Genomic DNA, 25,326 nt, shown 5'->3' with positions numbered 1-25,326 from the left:
AGGCCAAGGGTCAGACAATAAGGAATAAAGTACTATTGACCAATGAAAACTTTCATTACAAATTGACTTCTCGTCCAATTCTCGTTGTTTGCAACGAGGTTTTTTTTTATTACTATTTTAATGAGCGAAGACAAATAAAGAAGAGTAGCATTTTTGGTTGTGTGCTTGTCATGAATTTTCTTGTATTGAATGCGTACAATAATTCTTTCCATTATTAACAAGTAATTTATGCAGCATATTAAAAACATTTACATTGAAGTTATAAACAACTGTTGTAATCTACGTATGGTGTAATGATTACTTCCTATGTATTACAATGTACTTTTTTTTAACCTAGAAGTGAAACTTGCAAAGAATAATTTTCATTAGGATGGAATTAAAAAGAAAGTTGGTAAAAGTAGAAATCTGTACAATTCATTGTAACGATACACTATCACGAAAAAAAATAGTTCAGTTGTTAATCTCTTGGAAAGATCAATAAATAAAATGATAGGGTGTTTCTCTAAGAAAAGAACTAAATGAAATTTGTCATTATGTGTAATAATAATAAAAATAATAATAGCAAGGTGTCGGTTGCTGACGAGAAACATTCCACAAGTGTTCGCTTTTTTTTTTTTAAAGTGCGTTACATTCGCTGCGTCGGACACTGACGACATGGCGTCATGCACGGACAATCATCCACGCTTACACATGTACCGTGTGAAACCATATTTCAGGCCCATTGAGGAGATTATGCCGAATTTAACAATGTACAAAGTAAGGAAATACGAAAGCGGTACAACTCACATAAAGGTGAGTTACCGAGTTATATTATTTTGCTAGTAGAAATCATATGAATATTATATAAGCGAGTACAGACGAAAAAAACCGAATCCGGTCGTTTCCATGTTTGTATTCGACAAAATTTAGACGAATACACTAACCCTAACCCAGACTGCTATTGGTAGTGTTAGAAGAAGCTAATTTATCCACACAGAAATAAATTGGTCAGATATAAGGCCATAATTCCTAACCACACGCCAAGTAACACTAACAGGCATTTTGTCTACGCGTCGTACAATGGCATAATTAGCAATTTCTTGCATAAGCCACACCAAGCTCCAAGCAACGGCTGGTATGATGTTGAAGAAGAGACTGATTATAATTATAACGAAGAAAAAGAAGAGAGTTCGTCCAACTCGTTTATGGAAAGAATGATATTTTGTCACCATGGCCGACATTAAACAGATAGTCCGACTGTAACTGCACCTAAAAATAAACCTGTATTGGGTTCCGCAGAATTTGACAAGTGCTGTTAACAAATATTTAGTGCGTTCTAATTAGCTATTTAGCAGTTTCCAATTTCAGGGTTAATTATAAACAAATGTATATTACTTACATAAAGACTACATCTGTGAAACTACAACATATTCAACAGCTTAGTAGTTACAAATCATGCAGTTTACAGTGTTAAAAAATCACATCAAAAGGAACTATTCAAAGAGTAATAACAATTACTGACAACAGCTGGAACTGGTGTCTTACTCAAAATCAAGGAATGCGCCTTTCAGAACAATCATTTTATTCATTCTTCCCTTAACTGGTACCGGTTGTTGGGGAAAGACCTTGCAGCTGGCAAGGCCAACCACCCAAGCATCTCGAATAATGGTGAGCAGGTCCTTCACAGGACAGCTCCTTTGGACACCTCGATATCTATCTCCTTCCAAGGTATCTTGAAGGACAGTCTTCAACAGTATGCCATGCTGGGTCACTTGACTGAACCAGACCACCTTACACCACTTGACTGTTAAAGGAAGGGGTTCCTGGTGTCCTGCAAGTATGGCAATCATATGTTTAGTTCCCTGGTATGAGATCTAGAGCAGCCATCTCAGGCACTTGTAGTCAAATGACTGTCTTCTCTTCTCCATACTGGCATTAAGCAGTGTTCATGTTGCACATCCACAAAGCAGGCTTAGTACTAAGAGGGGGTTGTGCAGTTTGTACTTTATAGTAAAACCTGATGTTGTGGCTACACCAGATCCCCAGCTCAAGCAGGGTGGAATGAAACAACAAAAACCCCTACTGCTCTGTGCTAAAGAGTCTGGGAATACAAAGAATGACCTAAAGAATGGATGCAGTCACTAGTCATATGCTTTCCAAAGAAATGAAACACTGTCAGAACTACAGAACCATAAGCCTAATTAGCCACTCAAGCAGAAACAGAAGGTAATTCAGAATCTCATTGGCACCATCACTGAGAAACTGCTGTCAGAAGAATAGGCTTGCTTCACACCAGGCAAACATGAACAGGTTTTCAGCAGTCACATGCTTATAGAATTCCATCTTCAACGCGAACAGGATCTCTACCACAATATCATCGTCTTCTAAAAGGCTTTTGACAGTGGGCTTTGGCATGCAAAAATTTGTCATTGAAGAGGATCAAATGATTCGGGTGAGAGATACTGCTGGAGCTTTAAAGGGGAAGATAAACATTTGGGGTTATACTCTCTGCTGAGCAACTCGCTCCCTCCCTTACTGTCCTTTGCTTTCTCATAAGCCACTCTTGCAAATTACATTGTCTAAGTTTGCTCTGGGTAGTTAATGTATGTCATAATTTAGTCTACATAATTTTTGTTCTTTTGGAGCCACTGGTAGAACAAAGAAAATGAGCATGAAAAATAAGCATGCATATACTCAGCATACACCAACCCAACATAGTCCTTGACCAAACCATAGGTGAAAGGAATATTCTGCCAGATATTTGGTGAGGATCAGACAAACAGCGTGGATTTGATTAGGTTTCAGTCTGCCTGCTTCCTGTAAAAAAAAAACCCCATATCACCACACATTAAAAAATAGTTTATAATTTCCAGTCTCAAAGATTTATGAGCAATGGCCATCTGGTGAGATTAAATTGCATCAGGTTGGTCTTTTAAATAGTTTTTAAGTTGACAGAATTGTCAATATGTTTTTTTTTTATGGAAAACAGGCATGTTTCTTTAGAACTGCATAAAGCAGTGGTGCCAAACCTTTTCTCACCGGAGGGCTGCACTGGACATGATATAAAATCTTTCGGGCCAGAACATGGTGGTTTTACCAGAATCATGAAGTTAAAAATTTAAGTATGTTGTGTCTGGTTAAAATGAGCAGGCCGGATGAGGCACATACGCAGGCCAGAGGTTGGGCACCCCTGGCATAAAGAATACAGCAAAGCTACAATTCTTGTAGATGAATAATGTTTTTATTATTTTATCACCATCTTAGCAAGTCTGTCTTGAGTTTTATTATCCTGTATTTTTCCATCATTTATGGTTAGTTACTGTTTTTCCTTGAGAATTCTGTAGCAACAATTAAATTGGTACCAAGAAAATTCATTTGTCTGTCAGTCTATACTCCTCTCCCCTTCCCCCCAGCCCAGTTTTGCAAATATTTATAGCTATTTAATCAAGTTGATTTCTGCTGCTCACTCTTACACTGTTCCAGTGATAATAATAATAAAGGTGTGATTTATGTAGTGCACAATCATGCTCATGAAGGAGCATGTTCTCAGCATTTAGACAAATAGAAGACCTGAACAGAATACAAAGGACAGAAGGAGAAACGACTATGCAGACAGGTAATAAAAGACACACATAGAAGACAAAGAGGATTCAGAGAACAAACAATAAGGATGAAAAGTGATGATGCATTACTTCATTTATTGTCAAGCCTATTCCTATGCAGCATTCATGATGTGAAATAGTGCAACTTGTATTTTTGGTGTCTTTTCCCTAACAGTTCATGATAGGTGATGTTAGCACACTCTTACCCCCTCCCTCATACCTCCCAGTCTCTTTCTCAATCTTTGTCAATCTTAAGAAGCTATGACACTATTTGTTTGCATGCTGAAGGTGTGTTGCAAATTCTTCTTCATATTTTTTTTCCCTTTGAAACCACTGGTAACATCTTAAAGAAAATAAACATAAAAAAATTGAGCATGTTCCCAGTAAATATATACCTGCCAAACATACCTCTTGAACAATTCATAATAGAATAAGAAAGGAATATTCCTGCCAAAATTGTATTGGGAATCGACAAACAGAGTGGATTTGATTAGGTTTCACCCACTGCCTGCCTGCCACACACACACACAGAGCGATTGGAGAGAAAAAGGGGAGATTTTCTCAGAACTTGCTTGCATTGCAACCTTTCATTGCAAGAACTCAGGGACTGGAGGAGCAGATGTGTAGGAGGGGAGGGGTGAAGCATTCTTGTGTGATTCAGCAGAACAGCATACTCCAGGAAAGGAGAAACATTCAGATCTCTTCTCTGTGAGAGGTAAGCCAGGTATGCCTTGCGACAGAGATACTTTGATACTCAGAAAAGGTGGCTGCAGACTTGGAATTGCACTAGCTGATTTGGTTGAAGAGGCCTATCACAAAATAAACAATTTACAAATATGGGAAATGTTATGTCAAGGTGTACACATGGGATCAGCCTAGCTCTGCAGAAGTGTCGGTTGCAGAAAAAAAACTCGGAGGCAGGGACGTTGAAAGAAAGAAAGAATCATGTAGAATGGTGTGACCAGATAAAGACACACGAAGAAGAAATACAAACTGTTCCTGAAAGTGGACAACAGGTTGTTGGGATGCCAGTCACCAGTCATGCAGCTTTTGAAAACATTTCAGAAGGAGAAAAAAAAAGTCTTTTCTTGTGCAGTGACATTGAGTGCAGAAATACTAATGGGTCTCCAGGAGAATGTTTCCAGCATTCAAATTTGCTATTAGATAAATTGGCTGGGGAAGAGAGTTTAATAACTGAAGATACTTTGCCTGTTGTGAAGAAAAGTGCAGCACACACAAGCACACAGGCACACATCAGCTCAGGAGAAGTGAAGACATCTGCAAATCAGGTGGGTAAGGAAAGGGAATAGGGTGGTGGAGACTCGAGGAGGGGTGGGCGAGGGGAGATTGGTAAGCTGCATGTATCAAGCTGCCAAGTGTAAAAGGGTGATAAATGTCATGATGTAGTCTTTCTTCTTGAGGTTTAGGAAAAAACAGGTGAGATTACTGGTGTAGTGACAAGTATACATTTTAAAGGCAGAGAAATGTATGTAATTATAAACCAGATAAAACTACAGTTTGAAAACAAACTTTTTTCAAATGAATAAAGAGTTAAAAACTGAAAATAGTTTAAGCTTTAAGTAATAGAGCTGATGTAAAGAATTACAGTTCTGCATTCAAATGAAGATAGAAACTGATATATATTCTGTAAATACAGAAATGAGGTTACATGAATTACAGCAGTTTCTGTTAAACTGAAATTTAATTCAGTTGCCAGTGGTTTATTTTCATCTGTAAAGAAAATGGCAGGAAGTATATAAGTGTACAGGAAGCCTACGGATTGTAGCAGTACTTACTCAGACATTAGTGCTCTAAATTGATCGGGGCTAAATTAAAAGTAGGGCAGCTATAAAAAAAAAAACCAGCATAAATTGATTCATCTGACAGCTTCAGAATGATCTGCTTTAAGTACCTTAATTTTTTTTTTTAAATAGTGCAGGGGAAGAAAGCATCTTGCTGATCAACACTGATGAGAAGGAGAGTGAAGTAAGCATATTATGTTGACGATGGTCTCTGTTTTATTTTAAAGAGACTAGACTTATCACCAGAATTATCTGCCTGTTATATGTTTACACAAAGGACAGCTGCAAGGGTTTGCGGCAGATGTGCAAACCTTCACATAAAGAGTGAAAGCAATTGCTGGGGAAAACACTGTATTTTTTTTTAACATGAAAGTTCCAATTTCCAGAGATAATTTTAATTTGAAATCAACAGTGGTTTTTCATTTTTCATCATTTGATTGGATAGATTACGGGAAAAAAACATAATCACACAAGAAAATGTAATGAACTTTCTCTTTTATTTTCCTAGCAATGTTCACTGTGCATGTTAGTATGATTTGCCTGATTGTGATGCCCTTCTGTAACATGGCATCACTACCTACTGACTTTTTTATCTTGTAAAGCACATTGAGTTTGCCTGTATGAGTGGGGGGGGGGATATGCTATTTAAATTTTATTATAAATTTGTTATCTTAAGAATTCTTGTTTCCACGAAAAAGTGTAAAACATTAGAAATGATTTTTAACTTTTGCTAATTATCACCAACACATTTTTTACATGGGTAAATTGCTTGGCGAAGCAAAGATGTTTTGAGACTTGTAGCTACTATTTGCTGATTGTTGGATTTTACAAAACAGGCACCATAGTGCATGCTTACTCACTTTGATTTCTTTCCTGATGTAATATCTTTCAGACTCATGATAAATCTAAAGAACAGATGTCCCACACCAATTTCTTAGGCATTATTCAGTCACCTACAGAACAGCAGGGACTGACAGCAGATTACCTTGGTAATGTGGTCTCCATTTAATGGCTTTTGATACCTGTTACTTGTTAATGTCACAGTCTGGCATTACATTAAATGTAGTGGTTCCATTTAAGTTGGTATGCATCAGCATCATCATTTCCTTTGTCTTTATGAGTTCTGGCCACTGCTTAGGGGTGTTCCGGCTCAGTCTACAAGAGCCATTTCAGCTGGAATTAGTGAGCCATTAAGAATGTAAAGCAGCAGGATTATATGTCGGGGTTGGGGGGGGGGGGTAGACATGAGTCTTTAGTGGCAACATGCAAAGTATGGGATCCATCCTGGTGACACTAAAACAACTTTTGGCCAGCTGCCTGCTTTGCTAAGATGGAAGACTCTATGATGCCCTATTTATTGTTTGCCAATTCATGGATTAAAGTGGGTTGTTTTTTTTGCTCTGTGAGTTTAGCTTATTCCTTGTTAGTCCTTGATGAGCATAGGGCCGCAACAACACCTTGCCATCCGACTCGATTTTGGGTAGCCCCCTTCAGTTGGGCCAGTGTGGTTCTGACGTCCTTTGCCTCGCTTTCTACTGTTCTTTTCCAAGTCTGCTTTGGTCTCCCAACTCTCTTCTTCCCTTGAGGGTTCCAGTCAAGAGCCTGCCTGGGAATGGTGTCAGCTGGTTTGCGCAGGTTGTATCCTAACCAGCCCCATTTGTGCTTTTTGATGTCTTGGCTAGTGGCATTCTGTTTGATTCTTTTCCACAGGCTTTTTCCAGACACTTCCAGATACAGACATTCCTTGTGAGAAACATTTATGATCACAATGTGTTTAATAAGAAGTTTCTAAATTCCCTCAAAGTATATTCAGAGAAGAATTGCTAGTGTTATTGTAAATGATGGAATTTGTTTCAGAATGATGAAGAGGGCCATATTTCTGAGCAAATCAAAGTGCTTGTACAGCGACAAGAGAAAGTGTTACATGATCTGCAGGCTTTGCAAGGAGCTGTCCAAACCATTGCACAGAAACAAGGTGTAGACCTCACAGAACTTACAGAGTCATCGCCAGTCCCTTCCCGAAGCTCAAGTTTGGTCACAACCTCTGTTTCTGAAATATCTCCTTTACAGGTAACCATAAGAATAAGCAAATAAGCAATCCTGTTTTTAAAAGAAATGGGACCACACATTTTTGTGCATGTCATAATCTTGCCAGAAGTGTTGAAAAACTTTAGAGAAGTCAAGCTTTTATGTGCATGCATGCAATTTTTCATTTTAATTTATGCTTCACACAGGAAGGCAAATTTCAGGAAATAGTCGTGAGTGCTGACCCAACCAATGTGCCTCTGTCTTTGCTGGTGCTGCTGAAGCAACTGTCTGCCCAGTATAGGGTACTTACCAACACCTTTGTTCACTCATCGGCCATCAACACACCAGAAAATCTGCGCAGATTTCTTTCCAATGGCATACAGCAAGGTTCACGCAGTGACTACCAGTTGTCAGTCAGCATCATTTGGAAGAAAGGTAAGATTTGATGTATGCCATATGCAGTAGTGATGGAACAGAAAAGCTAAGGTACAGTTCGAGTATTGAATGGCAAGTAGCTCATCCTCAGTTTGAAAAGGAAAACTTCCAAATGGAATTGCCTGAATATATAAGTATAAATAGATTCCAGAGTTATTCTGTGCTTTAAACTAGCTCATTTACAAGGCTTGCATAAACAGAATCCTATAAAGAGTGCAGGTCAAAGGTTTTGCAAAGAAGATTTATGAATCTCAGCTGGATGTAATGCATACTATAATGAGTAAATATAAGCATTGTGTCATGGATAAATCAAGAGATCATTTTTTTTATCAGTATCATGCACATTTTCAGATCCAGATGGGCCACGATTGATGGTTAACCCAACTCGACAGACTTCTGTCAGAGGAGAGGCCAACATTGCTCGGTATTTGGCTCGTCTGCTTCAGCCAGCTTATGATGCAGGGGACATCATCAAAGCAACGCAGATTGATGAGCTGCTTGATCTGGCTCAACTGCAGGTGATTTGTGGCAACAACAAGGAGCGCGCTGCTGCACTGCGAACTCTGAATGCTCGCTTAGGGAAGTCACAGTGGTTGGTGGATTCACTGCCTACTGTAGCTGATGTGGTGTTGTGGTCTGCTCTCCAGACCACATGTTTAGCTGCTGATGCTCCTGCCAATGTCAAAAAATGGCTTAAAGGCTGTGCAGAGTTGGTATGGTTTCAGGAGGCTATCCAGTTTATGTCTTCTTGATTCAGTAGTAAAAGAGATTGATTTCTGACATTAATGTAACTCTTAAGCAGGTGATTTTCAAAATTTAAAAACCTTGGAGTTAAAACATTTTTGTGTTTTTATTCCAGAATGAGAGAATGTGTTGGAAGATGGGTTAGTTGGTGGGCACAATTGCATGTATATGTTAAGTGGGTGACCAGACTAGAGTGCAGAGTTGAGCATATTACCTTCCATTCCTGTGTTCAGTTCCTGAGAACCAGTGTCATGCATTCGAAGAAAAACATTGGCCATCTGACCTCAGTCCCACTTTTCTAATGCTGGTGAATTCTTTCATCTTGCTGCACTAGTGCTATGTGCAGATGTTCCATGTGCCACTAGAAGTTCTTTACATAGCTTTATTAGTGGTTTGGGTCTGACAGCACATCGTTAGCTGCCCTGGTTTTAGCATGCCAGTAGAGTGCATGGTCATTGTTAATTCCAGCCTTGGCTGGTTTGTTGTTTTGTTTCTGCTGTCTATCCATATCTTTTCTGGGGTTATAATCTCATCATTGCCTACAAGGCAGTAGAGTTATTAACCTATGAATAGGGGTGGTGCGCTTGTTGCAAAGAGAGCCTATTTTTGCGTACAGTAGCATCGAGTAGTACTCGGTGGTGGTGGCCAACACAGAAGAGAAGGGCTTAAGTTGGTGCTTGGGACAGTGGTCAATGCCAGACTTGCTTAAACATGGTATAAAAGTCTGGTTTGTGTTTCCCGAAGCTGTTAGGTTGGTAATGTTCTGTCACCCTGACAATAAAAAAAAAGCTGCTGAGGGCTCAGATAGATTAAACTTTCAAACCAAACAGATCTCTGCACTGGAAGTGGAGTGCCTGGTCTTCTTGAAAACGTTTTCATGATAGCTGTAAAAGGACACAATCATGCTTATCAGCCTGATTCTGCTAACGCTGCATCGTTGAAGTCAGCTAGCTGTGATAGAAGGAATAACAGGCTTGATAAAAAATATCCTCATTGCTTCTACTTTGGAGAACAAAGCTACATATAACATCTGCAGATCTGTTCAATTCTCACAAAGATGAGTCTATAAGCATGCATACATGTAGATATCTGGCAAGGGCAGAAGAGAACGTGAAACCTGTTTGCAGGGCTGGGTGTTGGGTTCTTCGGTTTTCTCATACTCCATAGGTGGAAGCACTTCTATATCATCAAACGAAGTAAAAAGAGGGAGTGTGTCCGTGCTGATGGTCCTCTTGCAAAGCAGCCATAGCAAAGTGTTGGGGGTGGATGTTCTCCTGTTCATTATTGCACATTTTATTTTAAAACTTCTTACTAACAGGTTGACATTTAAAGATATTATGAAAAAGGAAATGTGTAAAAAAATCTGATAATTACATTTAATTTCATTATTTGAGTAGTTACAAACAAGAAGACTGACATTCAAGTGGTAAAGTCCTTGAGTTTTAAAAAATGTCATCTCATTTCCTTATAACAACATGCCTAGTTAAGTCTTGCAATTTTTTAAAGCTGATCAACATCTCGATTTCTAACCAAAACTTACAAGCAATGAAAAGTATTTTGAAATGGCTACATTCACAGGAACATTTCTTCAAACGTTTTGCTATAACAATTGCCAAGATTAAATTTTGTTCAAGTTTAGAGAAACTGTTCATTTCACAGTTAACTGGTCATCATCTTTTCAGAAGGATGCTAATAGTGACTTATTCCAATCCTGCCCAAGGAGAAAAGAAAATTATCTTCCCAACAAACATATTGTAATTTGGGTCATGTCTCAATATACTCATTCCATTGGAACATTAATGTATGCATGGTTAAGCAAAACCAACATCAAATTAACAAAGAAAGTATCAAAGGAGCTTGCATAATTATAATTAAAATGAACTGTATACACCATAGATGTCTCTTGAGGCTTCATTTTTTATTTTAAAAACTGACCTTTATATCTGACAATGAAAATGTTAACAGATGAAATTATCTCAAATATCCAGTTTCTGCCATTTTCTTGATGTACCTCCTGTACAAAGCCATACAAAAGACTAACAATCTACATGTGACCAAGTGGTGGTAGTGGCGATTTCGATGTGAGAAAGATGTTAGAATGGAGTTGGGGGGGAGGGGACATGGTTCAGCTTTAATGAGTAGACAAGCACAACTTTGTATACATTTTTTATCATCTACTGACCACAGATCTCGAAAATGTGTCATGCCTTGCCACAATATTCAGATTTAAAGAAAGTGTGTCAAAGATGTTTAACAGGTCAGGCAAAAAATCTTACGCAGAATGACTCCCAACTTCTGGCAATAGCTAAGTGAAGCAGTCATGCTGAGGAAATCAAAAAAAAAAAAAAAGAGGGGGGCATAGAGTGTTGTCCACAAGTGTCACCTTGGCCAAACTGGCTAATGTATTTGTATGACTGGTGTAAGAGCACCAGCTTTAACTTTATTCCATTACTCCCAAGAACTTTTTTCCAAACAGCTGGTGATTGCTACATTTGCAGAGCTGTGACATGACTACATGTTCTGTGAATAGCGTGACTTTTGGTCAGTCTTGGTGGAAGTAACTTGAGCCACTGGACTGCCCTCACAATCTGTCCCATTTCTCAGCTAGAGCTAGTTTATAGACTAGCTCTCGCCTCTTTGCTCATTTATTCGAGACAAAGTTTAATTAGATAGCTGGAATAGAATTCTCTACAGGTTGTCATCCTTGTCATTAAACCTTTGCCACAACCTTAAAAACTCACCCAAACCCTCTGAAATCTGTAGCATGATCTAGAATGTGACTTTCTGCAGTAAGAGATCCCAGTTGAATAATTCTGGTTACGTACTGCAGGGCTTCTACTAAGGCTAAATTCTTTGGGGTCCCAGGGACCCCTTCTTCAGATTTTTTAAGGGGTCCCTGTTCTTTGCCCAAATTTGAAGGGGACCCCATTGACGAAAATTGAAGGGGTCCTCCGAACTTTTAATGCGTACTGTACGCAATTTTTTGCGTAAGCAGAAGCCCTGTACTGGATAAAACATATTTGGCAGTGTCTATGAGACATCATGTTAATTTAAAATTGTTGTACCTTTTTGTATGCTGTGATATGTATGACTCATCCTCAAAGACGAGATGGCATTTAAGGACACAATTTACACAATATAACACCGAAGAAAACAAAGTGTATAAAATTCAAAATATGGCACTGAATCACGTTCAGAACTTAATTCTCTTTTGTGCTTACATATATTTAGCCAATACACAGACAATGATCACGTCACTTTAAAAAATCCCTGGAAATTTGGTAAGAATAATGCTCACTTTTTAAAAAATATCCTATGCACAATCTAAGGAGTTTTTATTGACAAAAGAAAAGGCAATGAACTTTTCGTGGGTTGCGTGCAAAATTTGTAAGTTATGGGACTATACATAATAGCTGGTTCTAAGTTTCTGTAGCAACCTCTTCTAACCAACTGCAAATCTTCCACATCAAAAGGAAAATAAAAGCAATGATAAAAAAAGGTATAAAACACCTTCAGAACTACTTTCTGTCTGGTGAAGTAGCGTAAGTATATATGCATTACTCCAGGTTACACTATCCATTAATATTTCCCTAACAGATTTTGGTTTTGTAAGTTAGTGATTGTGTTAAATGGTATTACTACCTAGTCATTAATTTTTTTTTTTTTTGCAGTGCTCATAGTAATACATTTTGCTGTTTTATAAGTAGCAATCAGAAATTGTTAGTAACAGAAGCTCAAAAGGACTGGTATCAAAGGAGTTTTAAAAACTATCACCGGCTTGAAGAATCTAATTTTACAAGGTGTTTTTCACCAGAAAAAAATATTTTGCTATTTGTGATAAAGCATACCCAGATATAAATGAACATGGCTTTATAACAAGAAATTTGAAATGCCAATTACAAGATGAGGGAAAATATCTTACGATGAGTGCATGAGTATAGTAATGTACTTATGCATGTGGTGGATATGTTTGTTTTTGTCTGCCCCTTTTGTAAATATAGGAAATGGCATCAAATACATCAGAGGTGCACATCACTACTACTTAAGCTCCTGAATTTTAGTGGACACCTATTCAAAACCACAAACTTTGCTAATGAACTGTTTAGCTAGACATGAGGCAAGTCTTGTACAGTGGTACTTCAGCACTTGACTTCCATTCTGGAAGGCTGGTCAAGTGCGGATCAGTTATCAGTTAAGAAATAATGTAAATGTGTTTTAATTGGTTCTGGCATTGACCAATAGCTATAACTACCTTGTATTATCTACAGTGCTTTAGAGTACAGCATATGTAAAAAGATGGACCAAAAAAAAAGTTTCCAGCTGTTTTTCATTTATCCACATCAGTAATAACCTCTCAATTATTTGATAACTTTGCTCTTTTACAGCTTTTACTTCTTTCACTACATCTGCTGTTTCAATGGCCCCTTTATGTTTCAGTATTGTTGATATCAACTTAAACATGCCATACTGAACAGCTAATTTAGCCACTCTGTGGCAACTTTTCTCAATTGTTATTCTTGTTGTTTTCCTTTTTCCTTAACTTTCTAGCAGTAGAAGGTTTCTTCGTGACTATATATATAAATAACCCCTACCCCTCCAAAAATAAAACAAACGAAACAAAAAAAAAAAAAAACAACAACATGAAGTCATGAATACATCACCAGGACAGGTCTCTACTGTTTGAATTTGACATGCGAAGTGATGCTTTCCCCTTTGTTTTACACCAAAGTGTGACGTCTCGTGCAGGTTTCAGTACCACGGTTAAGTGCCGAGCAAGTGGTCAAACACCAAAGCAATTCTCTTGAAAATATTGGTGGAGGACCTAAATGTTTGAGCTTGAAGCGGTTTGAGTGCCAATGTACCACTGTATTTTCCTTTCTGGGTCCTTGAAAGATGCCTTTTTGTGTTTTCATCCCATTTGGAATGACAGTTTTATCACTGACATATCACTTCAAGGAAATAACACAGTAGTTCATATTATATCACATATCATGGACCATTGCCTGCTGTTTGTTAAACATTAGTAATTTTATAGTTTTGTTGCGGCCCTATGCTCCTCAAGGAGTAGCAAGGACTAAACCAATTTTATAGCTTTGTAGATTAGAAGCCATGACAGCAGGCACATTCCCACTTTCTAGGTGCAAAGCTTGTCACAAGTACTTAATAACAAAAGCTTGTGAACCCTGACTACTTTCAACAGGTAAAGCTGCCTGTGGCTATTGTAACCTTGGAAATCCAACATTTCTGTTAGCCATTTCCTCCTGCAGTAGAAATTCTTGCATTCCATATGTTGTGAGGTGACATATGTACATTTGTTGTGTGAGTAGCGGTATTTGATATTGCCAGGGCTGATTTTGACTGAGACGGCATGCTTGCAGTGGTGGTAATGGTGGAGGTGGTGGCAGGCCCAGTCATTAGGATATCTAAATTCAGCTCATCCATCTCAGTCATGAGTGAACACAAGTCTTCCTGCTCCTTGAGAAGGCCTGACATGACATCTTTCACCCTACCACAGAAATAAAAAAATACACATTTTCGTGATTATTGAATTCATGTTCCTCAATCAAACGAAATTAAAGACACAGAATAATCACTTATCCCTAGTCAGATGACTGACCTTTATATAACTTTTGTCCTTTTTGTCATACATTTATTGCTGATTAAAACACTCACCCCTTATTTATCAAACGTGATTCCTCCATAAGCCGCAGAGACACATGACTGCCAGATCCCAAGTCTGAAGCCACCGAGGATAAACTTACTGGGCCAGTAGAAAGTCCTGAGCTGTTCAGTGGACTGTTACTCGAGTTGGATCGTGACATCCTTGGCTTTGCCTGCTTCAGCTGTGGTTCAAACAGACATATGAAAATGCATGTTTTCATGTACACATGCATACAAAGTGTGACGCGCAGGAGCTCACTGTGATGTTATTATTGAGAAGTGTATGACCAGATTGATGAAAAAAGACGGGAAACTCACTGCCACTTTCACCAGCATCCAAATGTCTTGCTGCCGACTGCGCTGATGAGCTGTCAACTGTCGTCCTGCTGCAGAGATCTCCTCGCAACAGCTCTGTAATTCAGGTATGATGCGCTGAAGCTCTTGTCGACACTCCATCACTTTACTGTGTTTAAATATATGTAAAATGACAATGACAGAGGAAATACAATGACACTTTACTGTGTTTAAATATATGGCAATGACAATGACAGAGGAAATACAATGACAGAGGAAAACCCTTCATGAAGCACAGTGTACTTAAAATAATACCACTGCTTGTGAAATAATAAAAACTACTTGTATCTTTATACAGTAAATCTGCCTATGAGTTAAGCCAGCGGATGGTCACTATATATGTGTGAGTTCAGCATTTTGAAATTAAGTAGTGTATTGATGAAAAGCCTTGATTTAAAGAGATTAAGTTCTAAAGGTAATTTAGTATTATAGGTGAGGGATAGATTATCAGATGAATGCAACAGTCACAAAGTGTCAGTTGTCCACTGGCCAGCACCTGTTGTTGGGGGAATCACATAGACATACACACACACGGCAGCTGACAAGGCCCACCACACTTGCATATTTTGTGCAATAGTGAGCACATATACACAACAGAGCAGAATGTCTACAAGAGGTGAACTGTATTTTCAACACTTCCAAAACCTCAATTATTTATATCAAGCTCTTTAACTTGAAAGTTGTTCAAAATATCCTGTTACATCACAGAGTCATCAACGGATACATACTCTTGATGAGAAAGAGACTCATGCCATTAAATAAATTGAAGACAGTTCTGTACCTGGGATGATAGCGGAGTGAGGGAGAAAATAAAAAAGATAAAAAGTGACATTTTACACAACTTGAAGACCCCTTTATATCTCTATATAATTTTACTGAACACCAAACATCTTGACAACCAGTACTTTAAATGCCCCTGATATCTTTCAGGACACTCTGTTTCGTCAGGCTATTCTGAAAGTTAGATACATACCTCAGGTGGACATAGAGGTCTGTCATAGCCTTTTCTTGATCCAGAACGCAACGTACGACTAACTGTACCATGTTAGTGTGCTCCATCATGTTACTAGCACGATGCTCTGCAAAAATAGATTTTGTTATTAAAAATAAAATGTTTTTACTTTAAAAAATTGAAAAGTTCCCTGCTGATATTTTCAGTGGGAAAAACTATTGTAAATGCAGAAGAAAAATCAGATTTTGCCCTCATTCTTGACTTAACACACTTAAAACTGACATGACCTTAATATACTTAAGTTTTTTTTGTAGGGAAAATTAAAAATTAGGCAAATGCAAAGACAGAAAAAGAGCTAATGCTATGTGCTCACCTTTAGGAGTTTGCCTTAATTCCTGGTATAAACCTTTAGCTCTGGCTTCACTGCAAACAGAGAAAAGTGAATTCTTGCCACACTTATCTCATTTTTCTATAATCTGCACTCACCTCACTCACACACAAACACCCATAAACATGCACACAGACATATCTAAAAAAGAACAGGAGAGGGAAGAGGAAAATGTGCCCAGAAACAATGTGAAAAATACTTTGGAATCACCATACCACTAAAGTGGACACATTATTCCTAGACTGTAAGCTCTGCAAACTTAGCTGGAAACTACCAATCATTAAAGAAAGTGACTTACACCTCTGCAAGAGTCTCATTTTGACGCGACTTTCCGAAAGGACTTTTCTGAAGCTCCACAATTTTGGTCATTAGGGCCCCAGACTTCTGATCCACCTGGCTTATTCGCTCCTTCTGCAAGATGACATAGACACACAACATTGCTGTGAACACTTTTCAACATAAACAGAGATTTTGTTTCCATGCAACAGCTAATGGCTTCAGCTATATAATATGCATAAATCTACTACTAACATGTAATATGTAGAAGTTGTTTTGGGTATGTATAAAAGGTAATTCATCAACTCTGTCTTTATTATTCACAATATGTGCCAATTTCCTTACATTATCCAAAAGGTATTGCTTTAAATTTGAGCAGAAAATAATCTGTTTGCTCACCAGCTGTAAGTACTTTTCAATGTCTTCTCCCATTTTTGTCCACTTGCTGAACATTCTCTCTGATGCTGTTTGTAAGGACACAAATTAGAGATTATAGACATTATATGATAGTGACATCTGCAACAAAATACAGTAAAGTATTTCCAGTCAAAATATTGAAGGATACCACATACATTAGTGCATAGACATATGCACAGATACATGCATCCTTGAATGCAAACACTCAAATGATAGAAAGAAGTAAGCGGAGGAAAGTTGTAAGGAAGGAGGGAGAATGTAAGAAAGAAAAAAGAAGGATAACAGAATAAGCTTGAGTTTGACAATGTACTTGATGTTTTTAACACTTACTGACACCACCATTAGCCTGATCATTATACTGTTGAATGTCAAACTCCAAGCTGGAAAAGAAGATTCATCCTTTGCTCACACTAGTCACAACAATAATGCAGAAAAGGGAGAGGAAGAAAATATTTTTTAAACAAAAGCTCACAATACATTAAAGATATTAAAATTATGAAAAATTTAGAATGCAGCAGTGTTAAGAAGAGAATTACTGATGACTGCTGACGAAGTTTTTAAGTCATGACAAGTGACAATTGTACATTTGCATGCAGCAGTAGGCAGATTTAATATTTATAGGGGCCCTGTGCATGTGTACTTGATATATCAGATTCCTCCACAGCAAACAACTTTAGCAGAAGAAAGGATGCTGACCCTTGGTTTTAATAAAATGCAAATAAAAAATTATGCAAACCTGTGTTGACAAGAACATCATGAACAAATACAAGCCCTTTGCTTAATGCAAAATTTCATGTTCAGAAAAATCTTAATACAATGGTCACAGCTACTGACTACTGTCTTCAGATGACCTTTGGTCTTTCCATTAACACCATAATCATGGCAGACACAGTTTACCTACAAGGCTCTATGGTACATTGCTTCAAAGAAACAAGCTGTTTGCTTACCTTTCTTTGAAGTGATCTTTCCTGGCCATCAACTTTTCCATTTCGTTCATCATCCTTGCTTTGAGTTTTGCAAAGTTGGAATTGATTCTCAGCAGATTTAACCTGTACAAATGAGAAACATTGTCTTTCCAGAAGCAAGTGACAATGATAAAAGGAAAGGTGCAAAGTTAAAGGATTTATCAAAATTTACTGAGCAATAAAATCTAAACACAACACAATTCATCAGCTTTAAACCATATATTCAATACTAGCCAGGTTACATGGCTTCACCTAGGTTGAATTCTGTCACTTTATTCTCATAATAATGAGAAAGGTGAATGATCGTGCATACACTTCAATGATTACATGCAGGCTCTCTCAGTACCTGGGAATCTCTCTAAAATGTCATCATAAGAAACCAAAACAAAAAAAAACCATAATACTGTACATGGCAGCTCTCTGGCTTAAAATCAGCCGTTTTAAATCTTTGTTCTGTTCTTGGCAGAAAAAGACTGCTTGTGCCCATGCTGTTCTTTGATCCTGCAGAAAACATGAGCTGACAGATATCACATACTTATGTGATATTTAAATTTACATTAACTGGAAGAGATACTCTCTTTTAGTCTTTCTGGCTAATCTTTCCAGACTACCATTGTAGAAGTTTGTCTTTTGGATCTTTGATGAGAGTGATCACATTAAATAGAAAACCAGAGAACATTTTTAACATGAGCTGACAGATTTGATGCATCTGAACACTACACAAATATTAATTTTGTTTTTGAGTTTTATTTACATTTCATTGGTAAAGACACTCCCTTTTCATTATGAATAATTTTTGTTTACGTTTGTATCTCACAAATACAATTACATAATGACACATGATCATCCCTCAATTTTTCAGCACTGGGATTCTAGCACTTACATTGAATGGAAGGAGTGTCTTTGGTTCTTTGACAATGCACTGAAGCATGTGAGGCAACTGTTTGGGTCTGCGAGGAGTGCCAGCTGATCCCGCTTTTCGGAACAGGAACACAACCCATTCCTCTGAACTCTGTAGAAAGTGAAGAAGAATACAGAAAACACACACACACACACACACAAGTATATGCTCGTAAAGAATGCCACTTATTTAGAAATTCTGTATTTATATGAGATTTATTTTTTCCTATAACGCTGGGTAATGTCTGCATACAAGCATCAGTTTCAGGAAAGAAGCTCCTATGTATCAGCACAATCTAACAATGCTGACAGTCAAAAGAACATGTCAAACACCTCTCCTAACCCTCACTGCATGCTGCTGGGAAACTCACTGGCTCTGACCAGCACTGCATGGAAGACTGGTGTGGTTCAGGTGAGATGCCACTTGCCAGCAATATATCCTGTTCAGCAATAGGTATCTTAGTCTCTAGTTCCAGCAGTTGTTGAAGGTATGCCAATGTGTTCTCTTCCTTCAGAGGATAAGCTAGCAATTGGTTTGATTCCACATTCAGGACATGAACAATCTGATCAAAGAATGTAGAAGAAAACATAATGTCAAAATGACAGTCAACAGAGCCCACAGTGCAATATTACATATTACTGAAAGTCTGCAAGTATGTATGTGTATATCTAACAGGCATCAGAAATAAAACACAGTCCTGTGAACAAAGATTTCATTTTTGAAAAAGAGCATAAAGACTGACAGTGACAATAATGAAAAATTGTGTACACACTGATACCACTGTTCTTCCATCATTCAAATTATTCAACAGATCATTGTACTTTCATTATTTTTAGTAAGAATGTATCAAGATCTGTATCTTTTGGACTGAGACACTATGCTTACAACAAAGGTCATTTATAAGACATCTTCACAGCAATACATACATTTTCTGAAAAGTATTATATGAAGCATTACTGGTTATGTTTTATGTATTGTGTTATTTTTACCATTTATCACATAGGGTAAGACTCTTTGTTTATCATTTAATACTTGTACAATTAAAATATAAATATGAAGTCAGTCACTTACAAACACATGGTGACAAAACCATACACACATAAGGTGAGTGCTTAAAAGAAAAGACTAACTAAGAATCAAAATATTACAGACAAGGTCTATGGGTATGAAAACATAATTTACATCGTGATACACACCTTCAGTGCGAGAATATGCTCCAACATCACAAAACATCTTGGTCGACCAGTGTTGTCTGGAACCAAACCTCCACCACGAGCCCTTGGATCCCATCGCAGCATTAGTCGTAACCATTGCTCCATGTAGGTCTTCATTGTTCTGAGAATGCACCATATAAGCAGGAAGGATGATTAGTCATACACTACTGAGAAGAAATAACTTACGATTATTGCAGAATGCATTATATGTGCTTAATGCATGGCTTTTAAGGTAGATTGGTTGTTGGTGTTTTACTTCAAGCAAGAAACCGAGGCTATAAAATTACCACAATCAACTAGTCCAATCCTAAAAATCTTACGTGCTAGAGACAAGATATGAATCAACAACCAACAATTTTTGTGTGTCTTCAAAAAGACCTATGACTTTTAAGAGAATATCATCAGGATATGAGGTAATGATAAAGTTATGAGGTGACTTGTAAATGATAAATTTATTTATAAATTATAGGTTTACATACAGTTACAAACATCACAAATGGTTACATCTTTCTAGGGTTGCCATCAGCTATACTTTAAAATCAGATGTGTATATTTACCGACAAAGATGATTGGGCCACTGAATATGTTTTGAAAACTGAACGTCATTATTCCCATCAATGAAGGCGCAAATATCATCTGGAGATTTGCCACAGACCTTCTGATGCCTACAATAAAAAGTCTTTAAAAATCATAGTGTTACAAACATTGTCTCAAAAATAAATATCCAACAAAGACTTATAAGACACTTGTGTGACACACTCGTAAAACAACTTTGTACTATTTATTGCTGGGTGTAAAAAAGATTTGTCTTTTGCATGATCAAAAATTCTTTTTTTTTTTTGCTTCAAGTTTTGACACAAATTTTTAAATATTTCTCAGTGATGGTTTTAAACAGCCTTGTTAAAACTTTGCAGAAACAGAGGCTGCCACGTTTATGGAGGTTAAAAAAAAAACAACCAGTAAATGGTAAAGAACAGAAAGAAAATAAAGAAAAATGTTGAGAAATTTTAAAGATCACAAAATCTGTGGGTGTGGGTGTAAGAGTTCTATATATTCATCAATTTTGAGGTTCCTAGAGTTTTACGAATGCTATAGATTTATTAAACAACCCCAACCTACCACTGAACAGGAGGAACATTAGGTAGAAATGGACGAATTCCAGTGATGCATTCAAAGACAACAGTTCCAAAAGACCAATAGTCTACAGTTTGTGAATATTGTTTGCTTGCAAACAACTCTGGTGCCTTAAACAAATTATTAATAAAGATTAAATTTATCTTAAAAATGAATGTAACTGATAATAAAGCAACATCAAGACTTCTCATAGGCTGGATAAATAGCCACTATAGCAGAAAAACTGGCTTGTATGTAAGCTAGGTTTCATAAAATATACATAACTGTGGCCACAGTGAATCAGAAGTTCAGATGATGTTTTGGTTTTGTTCTTCCATTTAGTAACACATTCCCACAAAAAAAGAAAGCTCTTCAAGTAGATATATTACACTAAGGTGAAGATGAAACAGAAGTATGGATTACACTGGTCAACAATTTTGTACAAAAGTCATATTACTGAAATAAAATTAGCCATTTCTTATCAATTTTTATGTGCTCAACAAGAATATGATCAAATGCAAAAATAGTTTTTTTTTTTTTGTAATCTGCAATAATTATTGTGTACATCACGAAATACATGCTAACTGTAATTGACCAATGGTTAAAACCTGTAAAAAAAAAATCAGGTCATATACATCATAGATTTCTTTGTGTAACAGATGTTCAGGAGCATCTCTGTGGAGTGTCCAATAGTAGTCCAGTGGTCCTCGGTATTAAGGCATTAGTATTCTGTATTGTAACTAAATGGATAAAATAACAACAGTAGCTTAACTGTATCCCACGAAGTCTGAAATATTTTAAATGCCCATCCTTCCTGACTGGGCTATATATTATACACTGCTGACATCACTTACTTCAGAAAATGATGCAATACAATCTGGATGATGTGTGCATGATATTATGCAATGTGATGCAATATTACATTATTCTAGGCTTATTTAGGATGTTGTTAAAGTCCTACTGGAGAAACTTACATGGTGAAACATAGAAAATAAACTATATCAAATATCTAAAAAATGAGAGCGAATAAAGAATTGTCATGTTCATATTTGTGTTCAGCACACCAAGATACTAGAACCTTTTAAGTCAGTAATAATTTAAGTATTGACCAGTGTTATTAAGGAAATTCATTTTGTGGTTAAAGCCAATTTCATGTGGGCATCAGAAAATTCACAAAGAAATGAAAGAAAAAAATATGGGGTCATACCAAATACTGTAGAGTTCCAACAAATGATGTGCAAATGCTTCCCTGGTCTAGCTCTTTGGCATAACCAAGATCAATAAGTTTGTAAACAATCTGCAAAGCACACCAACACACACACACACACACACACAAACACAGTCATAAATTAGGGTTTACAATAAAATCTTGCACTTTGAACTGGTACCAGATTCTTTTGACCACATATATAACTTATCTCGAATGTAACAAGAAAAATAATACAAGAAATAAAATCAAACTTGCAACAGCGGTTAAGAGATAAAATTACAAACTGTGAAAGAAAACAATAGCTAAACATTCAAGATACACAACCACCTATCAAAACAAGAAACTATGTACAGAGAGAATATGTTTCTAACGCCCAAAAAGAACCATTCTACAAAACTACATTAAAACATACCACATCATCAACTTGTTGTAAAACTATATTTTCTGGTTTGAGATCACGGTGGATTATTCTTTTATTATGAAGATATTCAAGAGCAGATGCTACCCCTGCAGTTAAACAGCGGATTTCATATTCCTGCATACCACAACAGTTTTCTTCCAGATTCAAAGCCTGAAAGAAAAAACTCCAATGATATAAAACTACTTGTGACACGCAGAGAGCAACATCGTATCAATATTATCTTACTTCAATACAGACTTTTCAAACAACACATTCTGAATGTAGAGGATAATCTATTACTGAAGTGGTATATTCTTGATTTTTTTAAAGATATATGAATAAATAATAATAAAAAACATAAGTGAAGTTGAAAGCAACATACTTTGCGAAGATCACCACGAGAACAATATTCCATTGCAAGCAAAGGGAGCTCATCTTTTGAAACATTTAGTTCAGGTGGTACTTCAAGGGCCACTACCACATTGTCATGATGCAATCGCTTCATGATGTCCACTTCCATCTGCCAGCGATGCCTATTTTTGGGTGTCATCTCATTTTGCACCCTGCATCGCTTCAGTGCTATCTGGTCCCCAGTATCCTAAAAAAGAAAAACAAATCAGTGATTGCAATTTTATACAAGTCTGAATGAATGGATTCATGATTTAAAGTGAGCATATGACTTAAGCAAGCAAATGAGTTTTGCTTTCAGAGATAGATGGTTACTCCTGTAAGTCAGATGCCCAATATGTTGACTGAATGGCTGACATAAACTGAATGGGTGAAATAAATATTTTAACAAGAAGTTTAACTGATTTCATCATAACTCTCTTGCTGGAAACTGGTAACAAGTCACCAATGGCTAGTAAAGCTGCATGTATTACAGTGAACATTTCCAATTAAAAATAACTTAGTAATTAAAGTCTCACCCAGGTTACATTTGCTGTAAGTTTGAGACCCACAGTACTCAAAGATACATGTACCTTTGCTAGTAAATTTAAAATATTACTAATAGCCTTCAACAAAATCATTCAGGCTTGGTCCAGAAGAAACATCAGTTTGGATGTTAGCACCCAAGGACCTGTCAAGATTTTTTTTTAAAAACACATAGTTGTAAAAAAGGATCTTTATACATACTTCATTCTTCCACAGAACTACAGTTCCAAAGCCACCAGAGCCCAAGGTCTTCTCCTCCACCCAAGGGCCTCTTTTACACTGCTGCCCAGCAAACATCTGTCACCTGTTCCTGGAAGAAGGATGTCATACCCCTGACAATGATGAAAATCACAAAAGCTGTCTTAATTGGTTTTTTTTTCATATGCCTATATTTCCATTGCACTTGAAGGTTTGTTCTTCAGAAAAACTCGGTGCTCTTCTTTACTCACCAGAGCTCCATGCAGTTTGAACTGTAGAGGGCTTGTTCTGAATAATTCTATTGGACTGGACTCTTTTTGCAGTCCTGCAGCATGTGTTCTACAGTCTGCTCTACTTCTCCACATGAGCACAGAAGTTATGTCAGAGATGGAGTAGTCTATTCAGGTGGTGTTTTAGTCTGTTGTGCCTGTTCTTAGCCTGAATATTGTAACCTGTTCTTATCTAAACTGCTAATATTTGCTAACAAATAATGATGGTGAGGAGTAGGAGATAAAGGACAATAACTAGAGCGCTTTACTCAATTGATGGTTTTGAATCAAACTTTTGTTGAAACTTAGTGATAAATGAGCTTGGTAAGAAACTTTCAGTCTGTATGTCCTAGTTGTATTTGTTTTAGACAGCAATCCAGCCTGTAGAAAGCATGAATATCAAAAACAAAAGAAAACCCTCTGCCTAATGGTCAAAAATTTATTATGAAGAAAGTCAACTATTCTCAAATATATGTACAACACATTTTGAATTGATTGGGATATGTACAGCTTAGGATCTAGCTACATGATTTAAGTCATCTGACATGCGACGCTTATCTACAAAATCAAGTAATGGTCTGAAAAAATATTAGCACACCTCTGAAATATTAGTGTATGCCATGAATTATTGTTATATGTTCTGTCGGTAACCATAATTATACAAACACTTTAACACATGCGCTTGCGGACAAACGTTTTTGCTGTTATAAACATTTATACATCAAACTATTGACCCATCACTGTACAAACGATATCCTTTGATCAACGTTCGCTTGTTATATTCCCCCTCCCTCAGCGTCTTCACTCTAAATACGCATGGGGTAAGTCTCTCGATTGCGCTAACTTCTGTTCCGGTCTTAAGAGGAAACTTATAGCAGGCTAGCTATAGAGTCCTAGAATAATAGTATTTCGATTAATGACATTTTAATGGTAATAAAGCCTTACCTGCTAGTCATCTCAATTTTAAACATCAACGAAGTACAGATAGTCTAACACTTGAATGTTTGTGGTTAACGAAATAGAAAACCCCAAGAGAAGCAGGCCATTTTCGATACGGTGATAGGCGAAATAATTTCCTCTTAGAACACGGATAACAGCGATTCAAGTCTTGTCAGTTTACGTTTCTCATTCGATTCCCTCTACATATGTTAAAAGGATTAAACCGAAAAAATACACTTTAATACGTATAACTATGTAGTTTATTATTGTGGAAATTATAGTCACACGGTAACTTAATGTTGTGTTTGCCGTCAGATTTATTGTGTCCATACAACACGCACGGACGTGTAGCTACGAGCTTTAATTTTTATTGTGTATTCCACTCAGAATATTTTGTATTTCCCATGCTGCAGTGTATCGTTTCTCTCTCTCTATCTCACACACATATGGATGAAAACTTTGATACATAGCGCTTGGTGAGCAATGAGAAATTAAAATTATCTCGATTAAGAAGATACTTTTTAGCAGTGGGGAACATATTCTCCC

At 37.0% G+C, this 25,326-nt stretch overlaps 2 protein-coding genes and 1 long non-coding RNA gene across 6 annotated transcripts; 2 read left to right on the top strand and 1 right to left on the bottom strand.

The window, feature by feature from the left end:
- Nucleotides 1-569: 569 nt before the first annotated feature.
- Nucleotides 570-8,683, top strand: LOC112557876 (aminoacyl tRNA synthase complex-interacting multifunctional protein 2-like). Of its 3 annotated transcripts, none has more exons than XM_025227993.1 (4): nucleotides 570-756; nucleotides 7,241-7,453; nucleotides 7,618-7,846; nucleotides 8,198-8,683. In XM_025227993.1, the coding sequence occupies exons 1-4, from the start codon at nucleotides 655-657 to the stop codon at nucleotides 8,596-8,598; spliced, it is 945 nt and encodes a 314-aa protein (XP_025083778.1). In that variant the 5' UTR covers nucleotides 570-654; the 3' UTR covers nucleotides 8,599-8,683. The 3 variants fall into 3 exon arrangements, with proteins under 3 accessions (XP_025083778.1, XP_025083767.1, XP_025083760.1); XM_025227982.1 differs by having other exon boundaries at nucleotides 613-792; XM_025227975.1 differs by lacking the exon at nucleotides 570-756 and adding an exon at nucleotides 3,894-4,870.
- Nucleotides 4,879-6,943, top strand: LOC112558030. Its single transcript, XR_003098056.1, has 3 exons — nucleotides 4,879-5,018; nucleotides 5,516-5,567; nucleotides 6,276-6,943. It is a non-coding gene; the product is annotated as an uncharacterized LOC112558030 (long non-coding RNA).
- A 1,269-nt stretch (nucleotides 8,684-9,952) lies between the features above and the next one.
- Nucleotides 9,953-25,065, bottom strand: LOC112557750 (inhibitor of nuclear factor kappa-B kinase subunit alpha-like). Of its 2 annotated transcripts, none has more exons than XM_025227769.1 (20): nucleotides 24,787-25,065; nucleotides 23,576-23,684; nucleotides 22,824-23,039; nucleotides 22,454-22,612; nucleotides 22,039-22,128; nucleotides 20,838-20,962; nucleotides 20,276-20,383; nucleotides 19,701-19,839; nucleotides 18,875-19,066; nucleotides 18,487-18,615; nucleotides 18,013-18,104; nucleotides 17,586-17,687; nucleotides 16,969-17,018; nucleotides 16,621-16,685; nucleotides 16,244-16,356; nucleotides 15,931-15,980; nucleotides 15,579-15,684; nucleotides 14,570-14,714; nucleotides 14,264-14,433; nucleotides 9,953-14,096 (listed from the first exon to the last, which is right to left on the bottom strand). In XM_025227769.1, the coding sequence occupies exons 2-20, from the start codon at nucleotides 23,669-23,671 to the stop codon at nucleotides 13,838-13,840; spliced, it is 2,406 nt and encodes an 801-aa protein (XP_025083554.1). In that variant the 5' UTR covers nucleotides 23,672-23,684; nucleotides 24,787-25,065; the 3' UTR covers nucleotides 9,953-13,837. The 2 variants fall into 2 exon arrangements, with proteins under 2 accessions (XP_025083554.1, XP_025083563.1); XM_025227778.1 differs by lacking the exon at nucleotides 24,787-25,065 and adding an exon at nucleotides 23,824-24,706.
- Between the last annotated feature and the right edge of the window lie 261 nt (nucleotides 25,066-25,326).

Source organism: Pomacea canaliculata, linkage group LG1, assembly GCF_003073045.1.
Source record: "Pomacea canaliculata isolate SZHN2017 linkage group LG1, ASM307304v1, whole genome shotgun sequence".
Classification (NCBI taxonomy): domain Eukaryota; kingdom Metazoa; phylum Mollusca; class Gastropoda; order Architaenioglossa; family Ampullariidae; genus Pomacea; species Pomacea canaliculata.
This window is presented reverse-complemented; position numbering and strand designations above follow the sequence as displayed.

What these genes read in the sequence shown, in the direction of transcription:
- LOC112557750 (XM_025227769.1), bottom strand. Translation starts at nt 23,671, where the DNA reads ATGTTTGCTGGGCAGCAGTGTAAAAGAGGCCCTTGGGTGGAGGAGAAG. An exon ending in TACAACAAGTTGATGATGTG is followed by an intron (nt 22,129 to 22,453) that starts GTATGTTTTAAT and finishes TGTGCTTTGCAG; the next exon opens with ATTGTTTACAAACTTATTGA. An exon ending in AGCATATTCTCGCACTGAAG is followed by an intron (nt 19,067 to 19,700) that starts GTGTGTATCACG and finishes TTCTTTGATCAG; the next exon opens with ATTGTTCATGTCCTGAATGT.
- LOC112557876 (XM_025227975.1), top strand. Translation starts at nt 4,418, where the DNA reads ATGGGAAATGTTATGTCAAGGTGTACACATGGGATCAGCCTAGCTCTG. An exon ending in TGAAGACATCTGCAAATCAG is followed by an intron (nt 4,871 to 7,240) that starts GTGGGTAAGGAA and finishes AATTTGTTTCAG; the next exon opens with AATGATGAAGAGGGCCATAT. An exon ending in CTGAAATATCTCCTTTACAG is followed by an intron (nt 7,454 to 7,617) that starts GTAACCATAAGA and finishes TGCTTCACACAG; the next exon opens with GAAGGCAAATTTCAGGAAAT.